Here is a 14,961-nt window from a genome sequence, read left to right as displayed (position 1 = left end):
GAGTTTGGACGATGGGAGGATGAAAAATGGGTTTAGAATGTAGAATTAAGAAGGCAAATGTTTGACTGGGAAGGTGAGCAGTGGGAGCAGTTTATGTTGGTGCTCAAGGATTTCTAATTAAGTAAGGAGCTCAAAAGACGAGCTTGTTTGGAAATGCGAGGCAAGTGGTAATTATTCTATAAAGTCTTTTTGTAAGTATGTCTTAACCATTAACCATGATTATGATGAGATTTGGAAATATGTTTGGGTTAGCCTTGCACCATTTAGAGTGGAGTCTTTTGTGTGGCAATTAGTCTAGGGTAAGGTGAAGGTTAAGGATGAATTAGTGAAAAGGGGTTTATAACTCAATCGGACTCCACAGGGTGTTTTATGTGATAAGGCTAGGGAAACTTGTGATCATCTTTTTGTGGAATGTGTTGAGTCATGGAAGGTCTTGTCAAAGTGGTGTAAAAGCTAGGGTTGTGTTTGGGTGTCACCAGGGACGAGTAAATAGATGCTACTGGCATGGAATGGATGCCATGTGGGAGAGCTTGACAAAAGGATTTGGAATATGGATTCTTTTTCTATTGTTTGGTCAATATGGAAGTGCAAGAATAAGATGGTGTTCGAAGGGAAATAGTGGAATGCAAACCAATGTTTTGAGCAAGTGAAAATCAGAGTTGCAACTTGAGTGAATGCAAAATGGCCAAAGGAGTTTCCTTCAGTTCTTGACTCGTATCGACAACCTCTAACGAAATGTCAACAACAAAAAATTGTCCAAAGCAGAAAAGGAGTGGTATGGGTGAAACCCCTTCGCAATTGTATGAAGTTAAACGTCGATGGTGCAGTAAGAGGAAGTTTTGGACCTGCAGGGATATGAGGCATTTTGAGAGATCACCAGGGTGATGTTAAAATTATTTTTTCCAAATCAGTAGGAATATGAGATGCCAACCTTGCTGAGATACTAGTAGTAAGGGAAGCACTTGTGGTGTTCGTAGCATCAAGGTGGAAAGATCACTATAAGCTTATCATAGAAAGTGATTCTTGTGACGTAGTGAAGTGGGTTCAACATTCTGAAACAGCACCCTAGAGACTACGGAAGTGGCTGTTTCAAATTGAAAGGTTGAGAGAAAAACTTAATGATTGGAAAATTCAACATGTCAAGAGGGAAGGAAACTAGAGGGCTGATGCACTAGCAAAGGAAGGAGTTGATCTGTAGTCAGATTCCTTGCGTATTTTCTTGTAAGTGCTTGGGTTTAATGTCCTTGTTTCTGTTGGGTTATGGCTTTCTGGGTGGATGCTGGTTTGGTGGTGGGAGTCAATGAGCTTGGGTTCTGCTGGATTTGTGTGTTATGAATTGCTGGGATTTGGTTGAGAGTGGTTGTTTGGTGGTGATGACACTTGTGGTTTGGCTCTAGAATGATCTCGGATGAGTTAGGATGGTGTCAGTTTCAAGAAATGGATATTGGGTTAATAGTTGCTGTAAATGATAGGGTAGGTGTTTTTGGCTCTTGCAAATAGGTGTTGAGCTGAACGGTGGACATGAGTTTTTGTTTTTGGTTTTTTGGGGACTTTTATGGGTTAGGCACCTTGATTTTTTGTGGTACTTGATTATTGGAGTTGGCAATGGTGTCTGTACAGGGTCTTCTGGGAAGGTTTGAGCTTTTTGTGACCTTCATGGCCATGTTTTTGTGTCCAAGGGCCTTTCATGCCCTTTGTTTTAATGAAAGTTTATGCTTTTCAAAAAAAAAAAGTCGAGAATTAATAAAATGTGAGAAGTTAGAGAAAATAGATATTTGTAAGGCACTTAATTTAAGATATATTTTATTAATTATCTTAATTTTTGAATATTTTTAATATAATTAATTAGAATATTATAAAATTGTGTGTCATAAAATAAGGGTTTTGGTGGCTTTATGGTGAAGCCGACCTTATAGCAGTTATAGCATCAAGATCATCCATTGGGGAAGAAAAGGTAATTAAGACACAACCTCGTTACTATCACAAAGCACACCACCAACCCCTTTCGCCATTGGTTATTATTCTTACGTGGCGTTTGGTACTTTATAATGCAATATGATTATAGGTAATATAATTGCAAGTAATATAATTGTAGATAAGCTAATATTGCAGTATTTAGTATATAAGTAAAGTAATGATTAAAATGTAAAGAAGATAAATTTGTAGCGTTTGATTTACAAATATTTTGTTGGGAATGTAATGTCAATTTTCAAAATTACCCATATTTATTAAAATGCATGTTTAAAATATTTATATTTATTATTATTAATTTTTATATAATATTATCTCTGAAATATATTTTTAATGTTATATATTTTATTTTCATTTCTTAATATAATCCTATATTATATATTTTATTTTAATTTATTTTTCTTTTAAAAGACAATATAAATTTTATTGACAGTCATCATCCACTATCCAATAGAGAATGACTATTAAGAGTAACAAAGAGATATCTGTTGAAATTTATAAGTATAAAAAAATAAATTATAATATTACAAAGTGTCTTTAACAAAGGAATAAAATTGAAAGGTAAAAATGTTTTTAATAACATTACAGAGTGCAATGCAATCTGATTCTATTGACTTTGGATTGCAATCACATTACATCTATTGGTTGTAATGTAATTATATTGCAATCTTATTTGCAATGTTTGTTTGTAATGTAATTTAATTAGGCACATTACAAAGAATGTGCTCTCACTTCTCTCATACCAAAAGCTATCTTAGATTATCCAATGAAATATTATCATATCAAGAGAGAAAAATATATAGTACAGACAAATGTGTACAATCGAATATCATTACTTATTTCAAAATAGTATTAAATGAAACAATTCCATTACTATCATCATCTTAAATTGTTTTCTCAATTTTTATTTTTATGAAGATAATTTTTTTTATTTTTATGTATTTTATATTAAAACTTTTAAATTCTTTTATTGATGTTTTTGTTGCATAGCTTTTAATGTCAAAAAGTAACAAAAAATAAAAAAAATAAATTTTGAAATATAAAAGAGTAACATTATTAGGTGTTCAAAAAGGAAAATTGAACATAATTTTGAAAAATCTAGGCATAAAATATATTAAAGCTTCTAAACTATTTAAAAAAATTCACATAAGCCTTTATAGTTTTAATGCGTTTAATCAAGTCCTTATATTTTTATTTTGAACTAAATCAGTTTTTTTTTTTTTTACTTTTATTTTGAGTCAAATAAGCCTTTATAATTAATGATTGACTTAATTAAAATATCATTTGTTATTCTATGTCGCGTGGTATGCTAATATATCATAATTGATAATAATGTAGTATACTTACATATCATAATTATTGATGACATAATATATTATTTTGACATGATAACATAATGACGTGCCATATGAATATAAAATAATAAGTGATATTTCGATTAATGACAATTAGTTAATCATTAGTTAAAAAGGCTTATTTAACTCAAAATAAAAATATAATGACTTAATTAAATGTAGTAAAAAAAAAAGAGCTTATTTGAATTCTTTTTAATAGTTTAGAAACTTTTTTGAATGTTATGTCAATTTTTTTTTTTAAAAAAAAGAATAGATGAATCTTGCCACCTGCAAAAGCTTTTTAAAAATAAAAAACAACAATTAAATGGTAAAATCTTATTTCAAAAAATTGCCACCTATGAAACTTTTTTTTAAAATAAAAACAACAATTAAATTGTAAAATATGATTTAAAAAAACCAATTAGATCTACTCAAATTGATAAGTTGATTAATTCTTACTTGATCAGATTACTTGCATTTTGATTGATTCTTCCAACCATACCAACTATATGTCAATCTTCAATTGAATCGGATCAAACAAATGATTTTATTCAAATTTTATACTATTGAGTTTAACTTTTTTTTTTATCACATTTTTCACGTTTACTTTCTTTTATTAATAAATTATTAATAATTAAAATTTGAATAAAATTTCTTTCAAAACTTTTAATTAAAGTAGTTTTTAAATATATATTTGCTAAAATTTATTTAATAAAAAATTTAAACTAATTAGGGTCAAATTGGAAAAAGTTTGACTATAAAAACTCAAAAGTAAGACAATATTAAAAATTATCTAGATTATGAACTATTACTTTCAATATATTTTATTTTTAACTTTAACTTTATTTCATTATTAGAAATATAATTGTTGATAGAATTATTATTATTATTATTATTTTAAGGAAGAGAATTCAAACTTATACTCTTTAAGTAGAGAGATCATATATTAATGAATTAACCAAATGCTTGGATATGGTAAAATCATTATTATTATTATTATTATTACCATATAATTATATTGATATTAACATATATTAAGGTTCATAGCAGTAAATATAATATTTTCAAAAAAAAATTATAATTAGTAATTTTATAAATTAAAATTATTTAAATAACAAAATTTTACTCTACGTAATTTAATATAAAAAACAGTAAAATTAATTTTTTTTTCAAAAAGCTCCATGGAAGTGACCATAAAAATGAAATAAGGGAGCAATAATTAAACAATTATTAGTACTATTTTATATTTTCAAATTATTTCTTATTGTAACTAATTCTTTCAACTATTACAATTAATTAGTACAAATTTTATTACTTATCAAATTATTTGATGGGGTTATAAATTATGAGTAGAAATTATAATCACATTCATATTTAAATTAATAAGTTTTAATATATATATATAATATATTAACAAAAAAATCAATTAACATTTCAAATAAAATTAATATAAAATTAGACTAAACTCATTTACGGTGAGACTTTGACCTATCAAAGGCTGCAAGCCGAGCAGACCATTTAGAGGTGATTAAGTAGCGAGACGTTGGGCTGGGCCAAGTCGAAGTCTGGATAGGATAAGCAGTCTGACGCGTACCCCATTTTGGCGCCAAACATTCCCGCCAAAATGGAGAGGGTTTTACCATAGTGTGCGTATTGGGTGCCCTGCGGAAAGAGAGACTCATTTTCCCTTTTCGTTTCTGATTCTGACACGGCTGAGTGGCCAAAGAAAATCGGGGAAGAATGGCGGGAGAAGATTCGGGGAATCCGCTGCCGTCGACGCCAGAATCGCCGACATCTGCGGGGTTTAACACGGATCAGTTGCCCCATGACAGCAGCCACTCATCGGACGAGGAAGAGGCGGCGGTGGATCCTGAGATAATAAGAGACGAGGTGGATGTGGTGGAGGAAGAGGAGGACGAAGGAGAAGATCTCTACAATGATAATTTCATGGATGATTATAGGAGGATGAATGAGCATGACCAGTACGAGTCGATGGGGTTGGATGACTCTCTGGAGGATGAGAGAGATTTGGATCAGATCATGCAGGATCGTAGGGCTGCGGAGTTGGAGCTTGAAGCCCGTGATGCTCGCCTCTCCAATCGCAAGCTCCCCCAGCTTCTCCATGACCAAGGTTGGTGTTTCAAATATAATATATATGTAAAAATTTCATTGCACTAAACGATATGTAGTAGAAATCATGTTCCTAGACTATTCTACCTATTTCATTTCCGAGCATGCTTTTTAGGCCTTTCAAAATTGTATCTAACTCTCCTATAATACCCATTTTGGGCCTTCTTGCTCCAATCAATACAATGCGTTTATGACTAGTTTAGCTAGCTCTCTGTCAGTTAAAACTTGAAAAGTTAACAGTAAGAAAAAACGAAGAGGGGTGCTTGTCAATACAAACAAGACTTTTCGAATCATATGAAGTGCTCCATGGCCTACCATTTTTCTGTTTCTGGTCTAACTTTTTCTCTCATTGTATATAAAGTAGTTTATATATGAAGTTGAAATGATGATTGCAGATACAGATGATGACAATTATAGGCCATCTAAGAGATCAAGAGCTGATTTCAGACCTCCAGCTGCACCAAGAAGCTATGATGACACTGATGGCATGCAGAGTTCACCAGGAAGGTCACAGCAAGGCCACTCAAGGGACGATGTGCCCATGACTGATCGTACTGATGATTACCCCTACGAGGTTCTGTCCTCTCCTCAACTTCAATCATTTGGCATTTCAAATTGCATCTAACTCTCCTCATTATATCCAGGATGAAGATGATGATCAAGTTGAGTTTGAGATGTACCGCGTCCAAGGAACATTGAGAGAGTGGGTTACTAGAGATGAAGTGCGTCGCTTCATTTTCAAGAAGTTCAGGGATTTCTTACTTACATATGTGAACCCAAAGAATGGACATGGGGACATTGAATATGTACGCCTCATAAATGAGATGGTGTCAGGTAAAGCATCAGTTCATCTTTAGCCTCAAGTTTCCAAAAGCTTAAATGCACAACAAAGTTTGATCAATATTAAAAATGACCGTTCCTTATTCTGTACGTGCTACATATGCTTTCCATGCCCACATCGTTAATTGTTTTACTTATTGACTTACTCTTTCTTCCATTTTGCAGCTAACAAGTGTAGCTTGGAGATTGATTACAAACAGTTCATTTATGTACACCCCAATATTGCAATCTGGCTGGCTGATGCCCCTCAATCTGTCCTGGAAGTTATGGAAGATGTTGCCCAAAGGGTGGTCTTTGATTTGCATCCAAACTACAAGAACATTCACCAAAAGATATATGTCCGCATTACAAACCTTCCAGTTTATGATCAGATTCGGAATATTAGGTAATGGGGAATATTCACTTTTGATCACAACATTGATAATTTTACTTTCTCTATAGCTTTAGTTTTACCTTTTCATTTGGTTATTTCCAGGCAAATCCATTTGAATACCATGGTTCGTATTGGAGGTGTTGTGACCAGACGCTCAGGGGTCTTTCCCCAGTTGCAACAGGTAAAATATGATTGCAATAAGTGTGGAGCAATTTTGGGACCATTCTATCAAAATTCATATTCAGAGGTCAAAGTTGGTTCCTGCCCTGAATGCCAATCAAAAGGGCCATTCACTGTCAACATTGAGCAGGTGAAGTTCTTACTCTCTTTCTGTGTTCCTGCATTTGAATTCTGTATATTTTTTGTGGGAAAGAAAGAATTATAACTTAGATTCTTTTTTTTGAGCTTCTATTTGTTATTCCAAATTAAAACACCCCCACCTAAACCACAAATAAGTTTTGATTAATCTTAGTAGAGGTGTTTATTTTATTTTAATAAATTTCCTGTCCCAATCAATATAGATTAAAAGTGTAATTTAAGATTTAGATTTTCATTGTATATTTTTCCTTGCTTTGTTGTAGACGGTATACAGGAACTACCAGAAACTCACACTCCAAGAAAGCCCAGGAATTGTGCCTGCAGGACGGCTTCCAAGATACAAGGAAATAATATTGCTCAATGATCTGATTGATTGTGCCCGTCCTGGGGAAGAAATTGTAGGATCCTCCTGATATAATTGCTTCGTACCTAATTCTTGTGATAGGAACACTAATTTTGTTTTCATCCCATGTCACTTTTTCCAGGAGGTTACAGGAATTTACACAAACAACTTTGACATGTCGTTGAACACAAAAAATGGATTTCCTGTCTTTGCCACTGTGGTTGAGGCAAACTATGTTACAAAGAAGCAGGATCTCTTTTCTGCCTACAAACTCACTCAGGAAGATAAGGAAGAGATTGAGAAGTTGGCTAAGGATCCACGGATCGGAGAAAAGGTTTGTTATTTTACAATATTTTTCTGTTTTTGTAAACTGTGGCCCTGTCATATAATTTTGCAATATCTACTTGGAATGCTTTTTTTTGGGCAATATCTATTTTGATTGCTTTAATGAGCTATTTTTCAGATTATCAAGTCCATTGCCCCATCAATCTATGGTCATGAAGACATAAAAACTGCAATAGCTCTTGCCATGTTTGGAGGCCAGGAGAAAAATGTAGAAGGGAAACATCGGCTTCGTGGAGACATAAATGTACTACTTCTAGGTGATCCAGGCACAGCAAAATCACAATTCCTTAAGTAAGAGCTCGCACGCTCGATTTTTAGGTGACTCCAATCCTTTAATAATGGACATGCATTTACAATTTGAAGGATTTTCTTCTAAGGTATGTTGAAAAGACTGGGCAGAGAGCTGTTTATACTACTGGCAAAGGAGCTTCTGCTGTAGGGCTCACAGCAGCAGTGCACAAGGATCCAGTCACTAGGGAGTGGACCCTTGAAGGAGGAGCCCTTGTTCTAGCTGACAAAGGGATTTGTCTTATTGATGAGTTTGATAAAATGAATGATCAAGATAGGTAAGGGAAGGCAAGCATAAACGTTGGCAATATGATTAGATAACTTGACAAACACCCTTCCACCTTTGCGTTTCTTTTCTTCTTTAGAGGGGAATTAATTGAGCAATAAAATCATTGAAACATCTGTTTATTCAGGGTGAGTATCCATGAAGCAATGGAGCAGCAAAGCATTAGCATATCAAAAGCTGGGATCGTTACTTCTCTCCAGGCTCGTTGCTCTGTCATTGCTGCAGCAAATCCAATTGGAGGAAGGTATGCAGTTGATGGTTTATATATATGATGTTGATTTGGTGAATGTCTTCATTGTAGAGTTTAGAACATCCTTCACTAGCCATGGATGCACCTAAAAGCAGATTTCTGAATCCGCTCTTAGGATTCATATTCTTGTGTACTTATCATCTTTGGCCATTCAAATGACAACCCACCCCCCAGCCTAGAACCCTTCTTTTTGGTTGTAATCTTTTTTCTCCCTGCAAATTTTTATCATGTTTTAGTAAGGAATCTATTCTAAAAACTAATATTGTATGCTTGTTTGTAGATATGATTCCTCAAAAACATTTTCTCAAAATGTTGAGTTGACGGATCCCATCATTTCTCGTTTTGACATCCTGTGTGTTGTTAAGGTTATTCTCTTCTTCCCTCAATATTAAATTTTTTTATTGGAAATTTCTGCTAGCTGATCTTAATAGTATAGGAACCTTGATTTCAAATGCAGGATGTTGTTGACCCCGTAATAGATGAGATGCTTGCAAAGTTTGTAGTTGACAGCCACTTCAGGTCACAACCTAAGGGTGCTAATATAGATGACAAAGCCTTCAGTGAATCCCAAGAAGAGACTGAAGTGTCTGCTAGACCAGATGAGGTTCATACTCAGGATCCTATCTACATTCTCTAAACTGCTTGTGATTTTGAGACCTTGTCCTTAAAATAATCAATATGGATTTTAATGTTTGCATTTCAGATACTTCCTCAAGAATTGTTAAGGAAATATGTAACATATGCCAAGTTGAATGTATTCCCGAGGTTCCATGATAAAGATATGGCTAAGCTTACGAAAGTTTATGCTGATCTGCGAAAAGAATCTTCTGTAAGATTCCTTTTCTCGTTTGCTAGAGTGGATTTGAAAATTTTTTTTACTTTGATGTTGCAATGATTCATATTCATTTTGCCTGTCTAGCGTGGACAAGGAGTCCCGATAGCAGTGAGGCATATAGAATCAATGATCCGGATGTCTGAAGCACATGCCAGAATGCACCTTAGGCCGCATGTCACAGAAGAAGATGTGGACATGGCTATTCGGGTTCTTCTTGAATCATTCATTTCAACACAGAAGTTTGGGGTACAAAAAGCCCTAAGAAAGGTATAGGAAGAGGTTCACATCCTCTTACGAAAGCTTTCTCCATAAGTTGCAAAATACCTCTATTAATATACCTTAGTGCAGTATGTTCATTATCTTACGAGGTTTTTACGCACAAAGATCGAGTATGCTATTTCTTTCTATTTTTTCATCTCTATTTTGAGTATAAATAAGATGTGACAGGTAGTATTCTCAAGGCCTGCATTTTCAAGCATGACACTTGTACGTTAATGTAGTTATTTTGATGATTTCTATAATTGCTAATTGATGTAGTTGGGCCTCCTCATGTATGTATTGACAAGTTCAGTACTGGTTGGTATAGTGTTTTTAATTTATTGCAGTCTAAATTGATCTCTTCTTATTCTGTGGGTCAAGCTATGTCAAGCATATTTTTAGGCTTTCACTCATATTTGGGAGTCATATGCATCCATGGGCATTGCTCTGCTGGGCATTTGCCAATACAATCTTTCATGTCCTTGAAAGCTCTCTTTAAGAGCTTCTTATATGATTCTTTACTGCTTTACTCAATTCTGTTTAAGCTGTATCTGAATTCAAACCATCAAATTGTCTTTTTATGTACTTCACTGAATTTGCTGATTGTTATTTTGGTACACATATCATATGAAAAGTCAGCAATTTATTTGTGATAGACTAGGCTGAGAGGAATCTAATGTGTTCAAACCTAAAAATTTGCTTATGCTTTTGTCTCCATATCTTTTTTTTTTTTGAAACTTCTCGTCTCCATATCTCTCCTGGTATATATATACAATTGGTTGTTTCATTATTTCAAAGACAGTTCATTTGTCATGGAATAGGCTGAGAAGTATCTGATATGTATTTTGCAGAGCTTTAGGCAATACATAACCTTCAAGAAGGACTACCACGGACTGCTCCTTGTACTTGTTCGGGAGCTTGTGAATAATACTATGCGCTTTGAAGAAATACTCTCTGGATCAACTTCAGGGCTTAGCTATGTTGATGTGCAAGTAGCAGATCTGCAAGCCAAGGTACTAAAACTTACAGGTTTTTCCCTAGTAATGGTGATGGACTTGTAGGCCTTTTGACCATATTTAAGTTTTGGATTATTGAACTTTTGTGCAGGCTGAAGAATATGAAATCACGGATTTGGAGACCTTCTTTTCTAGCTCTGAATTTAAAGCCTATTACAAGTTGGATGAACAAAGGAGAGTTATTAGGCATCACCTTGCAGATGATGACAAAGCATAGCTGTGGCATTGGATGGATAGGTCAGTCCTTATGGTTCTTAAGGTTAAAAGTTCCTAGGCAGCCGTTTCAGATGATATAGCTCCTATGGTGCCACTGGGTGACAACTATGTGAATTGGAAGGCCAGCCAAATTTTGCGATGATGCAAGTGATAAGGGCTGACGCTTCGCAAATCACAAACCTAAGATTGTGCAATTGTGAGCATTGTTGGCTAATATATTATATGGATGTTAGTTTCATTAGCAACGAAAATACCTTCAAAAATGATTCTGTCGACTTGGCACAATTTTTTTCGATGCCTAAATGCTGATTCTGTCTATTTTAATTTTTCATACGATAACAATAATTGTTATTTGATATAAAAGTCAAAGGATTTTTTTATAAAAAAAATTATAAGTCAAGATAAAAATATTTTAAAAAATAATCCAAATGTCTCTGTGTATATCTTTTTAATTAAATAGTTTTGAAATTAATTTTCATTATCAATTAAGTAATAATTCCTATTTTTATAGAAAATCAGAAATCACAATTTTATTATTAAATTTAATCACAAGTTTTGGTAGTAAAATTTAAAGAATAATCAATAAATTCATGTTCTAAAACTGAAATCAAGATTCTATAAGTACCGGGAGCATGATTGGATTCTTTTAAAACAGTAGTCTTATTGTGAGATAATTCCAAAACATAAGTTCTTATGGAAATTATTACCAAAGGTTGCACATGTTCTCAGCATAAGATCACCTCTCTTTCATTTACTTTGGGTTTTCTCTGAGCCCTTGCAACATATTGCAAATATGAAAAGTGTCAAAATCTACGCATCAAAAATTAGAAGGATCAATAGTCAAATTAGTTTTTGTATTAAGCACAATTAACATACCTTCTGGAGGTTAGTCTTTCCTCAAAGTTGTCAACTAATGATGACAATTCCTTTTCCAATGACCAGGCTTGTCATAATGAAAACAATTTCCTTCACTTTTTTTTCCTCTCAGTTCAATTTTCCATCCTTTTTCTTTTTAGAAACTTATAGCTATTAAACTTTTTATTTTTGTTCTTGCCTTTAGCCTTGAACTTACAGCCACTTGCCTCTTCAATCAATATGACAGTAGGCTTTTCCTTCTTTATCAAATTCTCCGCTACTTGCAACATATTGAGTAGCTTAGATGGTGTCACCACCATCTTATTCATGTAATAGTTCAAAACAAGCTGATTGAAGGATTTTGGTATGGAAAATAGGATGACATCAACCTTTGTTTCAACATCCATCTCTACACCAAGCATCTCCGGTACATTAATGAATGAAATCATCATCGAGACATGTTCCCAAACTGGACTACTTTCCACCATTTTAGTGGACCTAAGGCCTTTTATAGCTGCTTGTTGTGCACTACGATTTTGTTCTCCAAACATCTCCTGCAAGTTATGAATTATATCCTTGGCGGTAGCTAGGCCTTGATACAGCTTTTGCAACACATTGGTCATTGAAGCTAATATGTCGCATTTAGCTATCTCATCTGCCTCATGCCACTTTTTTTTTTTTTTTTATAATTGGGGGAAGGGAGATTCAAACCCTGCTCTTTGGGCAGGAAGATTATGCACCAACCAATGAGACAAATGCTCGGGTGCTGCCTCATGGCACTTGTTAAATGCATTCTTTTGTTCACCTGTGACATCAATTTTATGAAGTTTAGGTGAATTTGTGGTTAACACATGAACTATTTTTTTCAATAGTGAGAACAATGATCAAATTTCTTTTCAAATCCACATAATTTGGACCTGACAATCGATTGCCATCCAAAATTTATGACAAGAGATTAAAGTTGGTCATTTTAGATTTGCACAATAGTGCAAAAATAAATTTTATATCAACATGTATAACACACGCACATATCTATCGAATTTAGGCAAAAATCTATGATGGTACCTCACTAGAATATTAATAATTCCCAAATTAAAATATAATAATTACATTCAAACATCTAAGTGTGTATAAGAAACCATATTCCTATATATACAATTAAAGTTTTAGTCTAACAATTACATATACCTTGAATGGAAAAGTCACTTTTACTCATCACAATTATCATCTCATATTTTATTTTATTTATTTTATTGTGGCTCTTGATATTTTTGAGCTTCCAAATATAACATGCTTGATGCTGTTTGGTCACCATGTTAAATATGGTTAAGTGTGACCATTGTCTAAGTGTATTATATGTACTCAAAAGATTATGCCTTCATTTTAGTTGACACTTAATTAAATCATACATACATCTATTTTCTCAAGAAATAAATTGAGCAAACTAATTAGACAAAATCTAACTTATCATTTTGGCTTCATTGAACTCTAATTAATTAGAACCTTAATTTATTGAGAATAAGAGGCCATAGATATTATTTCAATAAAATTATTGTTGGTGTATTTTCAAAATTAAAGGTTATGTCACATGATGAATAGCTATCATTAGCTCAAAAGTTATATCACGTAAAGTGACATAATGTGTCTATTAGATAATAGGTAGATTTTCATGTGAATGGTTATGTCTCTTGAAAAATGACATCCAAAAGTTATGAGACATATTGAAAAGACACCATGGCTCAAAGTTAAATATGGAAAGTTATTGTTTCAAGGTATAACTATCAAACCCAGCCCTATAATATACTTGCCATGTCATTCATGTATTTGACAACATGCTTGCATACTTGAATACCTCGAAAAAATCATCAAAAGTCGGTAGTGTACCTAGTGGTACAACTAAGTTGATTTAAGCCTTGAACCAGTTCAAATAAAGATTTTAAAATGCAATTGAGAGTTATTGAATCTTAGAATGACTTAATATGGTGATTCGGAGTTCAGGGATTGATTTGGAGTTAAATTGAAATTTTCATAACGTAGGGGTAAAATGGTCATTTTTCTACCTGAGGGCAAATTTGAGATGGTGGATGAAATTTTGATCAAGTTTGACTATTTGGAACATAATTTGAGCTTGAGAAGTGAATAATTTTAATTCCGATAATTTTTCGAACATAAGGGCAAAAAGGTCATTTCACGTGTCCACAAGGACGTAATTAGAATTTTTGGAATTTTACACCACCTTGACACTTGTCAAACCCATGAAATTCATTTTATACTTTGGATAATTGAGGGATTTTATGTGGTGGAGAAGAAATGCTTAATTATTAAGTTTTATGTATGGACCAATCACATGGTGACAAGTGTCAAGCTTTAATATTATTATATTTTCCTTTATAAACACAACTAAAACTCTCCCATCTCATTTCTCTTGGCCGGCCAAGGCAAGAACAAAAGGGAAAAAGCATAGAACAAACCCTAGAGAAGAAAATCAAGAGAAAATTCATTGGATTTCAAGGAATTAAGCAAGTAAAGGTAAAATTTCTTAATTCTAGCTTGTGATCTACCTTTCCTATGCATTCTTTTTCAATTACCATGGTTAAAATTCAAGATCTCATGAAGGATTCATGGCTGACCGAATTTAGGGAGAGAAGATTTGATGATTTATTTGGTTAGATTTCAAGGTATTTAGTTGTTTTTAGTTGTTTGGTGATGTTTAGCATGAAAAACAAGCAAGAAATTTCATGCCCCTCACCCACAGTCATTGGCTGAAATTTTCAAGAGAGAAATTGGATAATGGACTTTGATGAATTTCATGCTATTTAGGTGTTTTTAGTTGTTTTATGATATAAGGTGTAAAAATCAAGCATGAAAAATTACATGTTCTACACTAAACCTTCAATGGCCGAATTTTACAAGGAAGATATTGATGATGGACTTTTGTGATATTACATATTATTTAACTTGTAATTGATGACTTGGAGTGTTGGAAGTGGAATCAAGTTAATTGGAGTTGAATTGGATGTATTGGCCAATTAACCGGTGTATAGATCGAATTAGGCCAATACCATTTTATTTCGATACATAATTGAAGCTACGTAGAAACACAATATTTAGATAATAAACCGAACATTTCGCATCCCATTTCATGCATTCATATAGAGCCTAAATTAGTTTTATAACGGTTTAGTACAAATATAGTAAATTGCTTGTTGTGCATTATGTTTAGGTGGTGAAACTTCGGATAAGGGTAAGGATATTATACCCGAAGATTGGGAGTAGGGGTACTTCGACTCCCGATATTGTGAG

The 14,961-nt window shown here is 33.3% G+C and overlaps 2 protein-coding genes across 2 annotated transcripts; one reads left to right on the top strand and one right to left on the bottom strand.

Annotated features, from left to right (window-relative positions):
• LOC18612947 (DNA replication licensing factor MCM2) lies at positions 4,941 to 11,134 on the top strand. The gene is made up of 16 exons (XM_007049940.2): positions 4,941 to 5,436; positions 5,831 to 6,009; positions 6,080 to 6,269; positions 6,441 to 6,660; positions 6,751 to 6,958; positions 7,230 to 7,364; positions 7,452 to 7,643; positions 7,773 to 7,945; positions 8,032 to 8,220; positions 8,356 to 8,472; positions 8,759 to 8,843; positions 8,936 to 9,082; positions 9,182 to 9,307; positions 9,398 to 9,580; positions 10,423 to 10,584; positions 10,679 to 11,134. Exons 1-16 carry the CDS (start codon positions 5,046 to 5,048, stop codon positions 10,802 to 10,804), a joined length of 2,823 nt encoding a protein of 940 aa, XP_007050002.2. The 5' UTR covers positions 4,941 to 5,045; the 3' UTR covers positions 10,805 to 11,134.
• LOC108661391 lies at positions 11,555 to 12,281 on the bottom strand. Its single transcript, XM_018117821.1, has 2 exons — positions 11,876 to 12,281; positions 11,555 to 11,613 (listed from the first exon to the last, which is right to left on the bottom strand). Exons 1-2 carry the CDS (start codon positions 12,279 to 12,281, stop codon positions 11,555 to 11,557), a joined length of 465 nt encoding a protein of 154 aa, XP_017973310.1.

This window comes from Theobroma cacao, chromosome 1, assembly GCF_000208745.1.
Source record: "Theobroma cacao cultivar B97-61/B2 chromosome 1, Criollo_cocoa_genome_V2, whole genome shotgun sequence".
NCBI classification, from domain to species: domain Eukaryota; kingdom Viridiplantae; phylum Streptophyta; class Magnoliopsida; order Malvales; family Malvaceae; genus Theobroma; species Theobroma cacao.
Note: the sequence above shows the minus strand (reverse complement) of the source record. Positions and strands in the feature narration are given on the sequence as shown.

Bases quoted from the DNA above. Each gene is read 5' to 3' on its own strand.
- LOC18612947 (XM_007049940.2), top strand. From the start codon at position 5,046: ATGGCGGGAGAAGATTCGGGGAATCCGCTGCCGTCGACGCCAGAATCG. The intron at 9,083-9,181 runs GTTCATACTCAG...TTTGCATTTCAG, and splicing joins TGTCTGCTAGACCAGATGAG to ATACTTCCTCAAGAATTGTT. The intron at 9,308-9,397 runs GTAAGATTCCTT...TTGCCTGTCTAG, and splicing joins ATCTGCGAAAAGAATCTTCT to CGTGGACAAGGAGTCCCGAT.
- LOC108661391 (XM_018117821.1), bottom strand. From the start codon at position 12,281: ATGACCAATGTGTTGCAAAAGCTGTATCAAGGCCTAGCTACCGCCAAG. The intron at 11,614-11,875 runs GTAAGTTCAAGG...TTTGATGCGTAG, and splicing joins GATTGAAGAGGCAAGTGGCT to ATTTTGACACTTTTCATATT.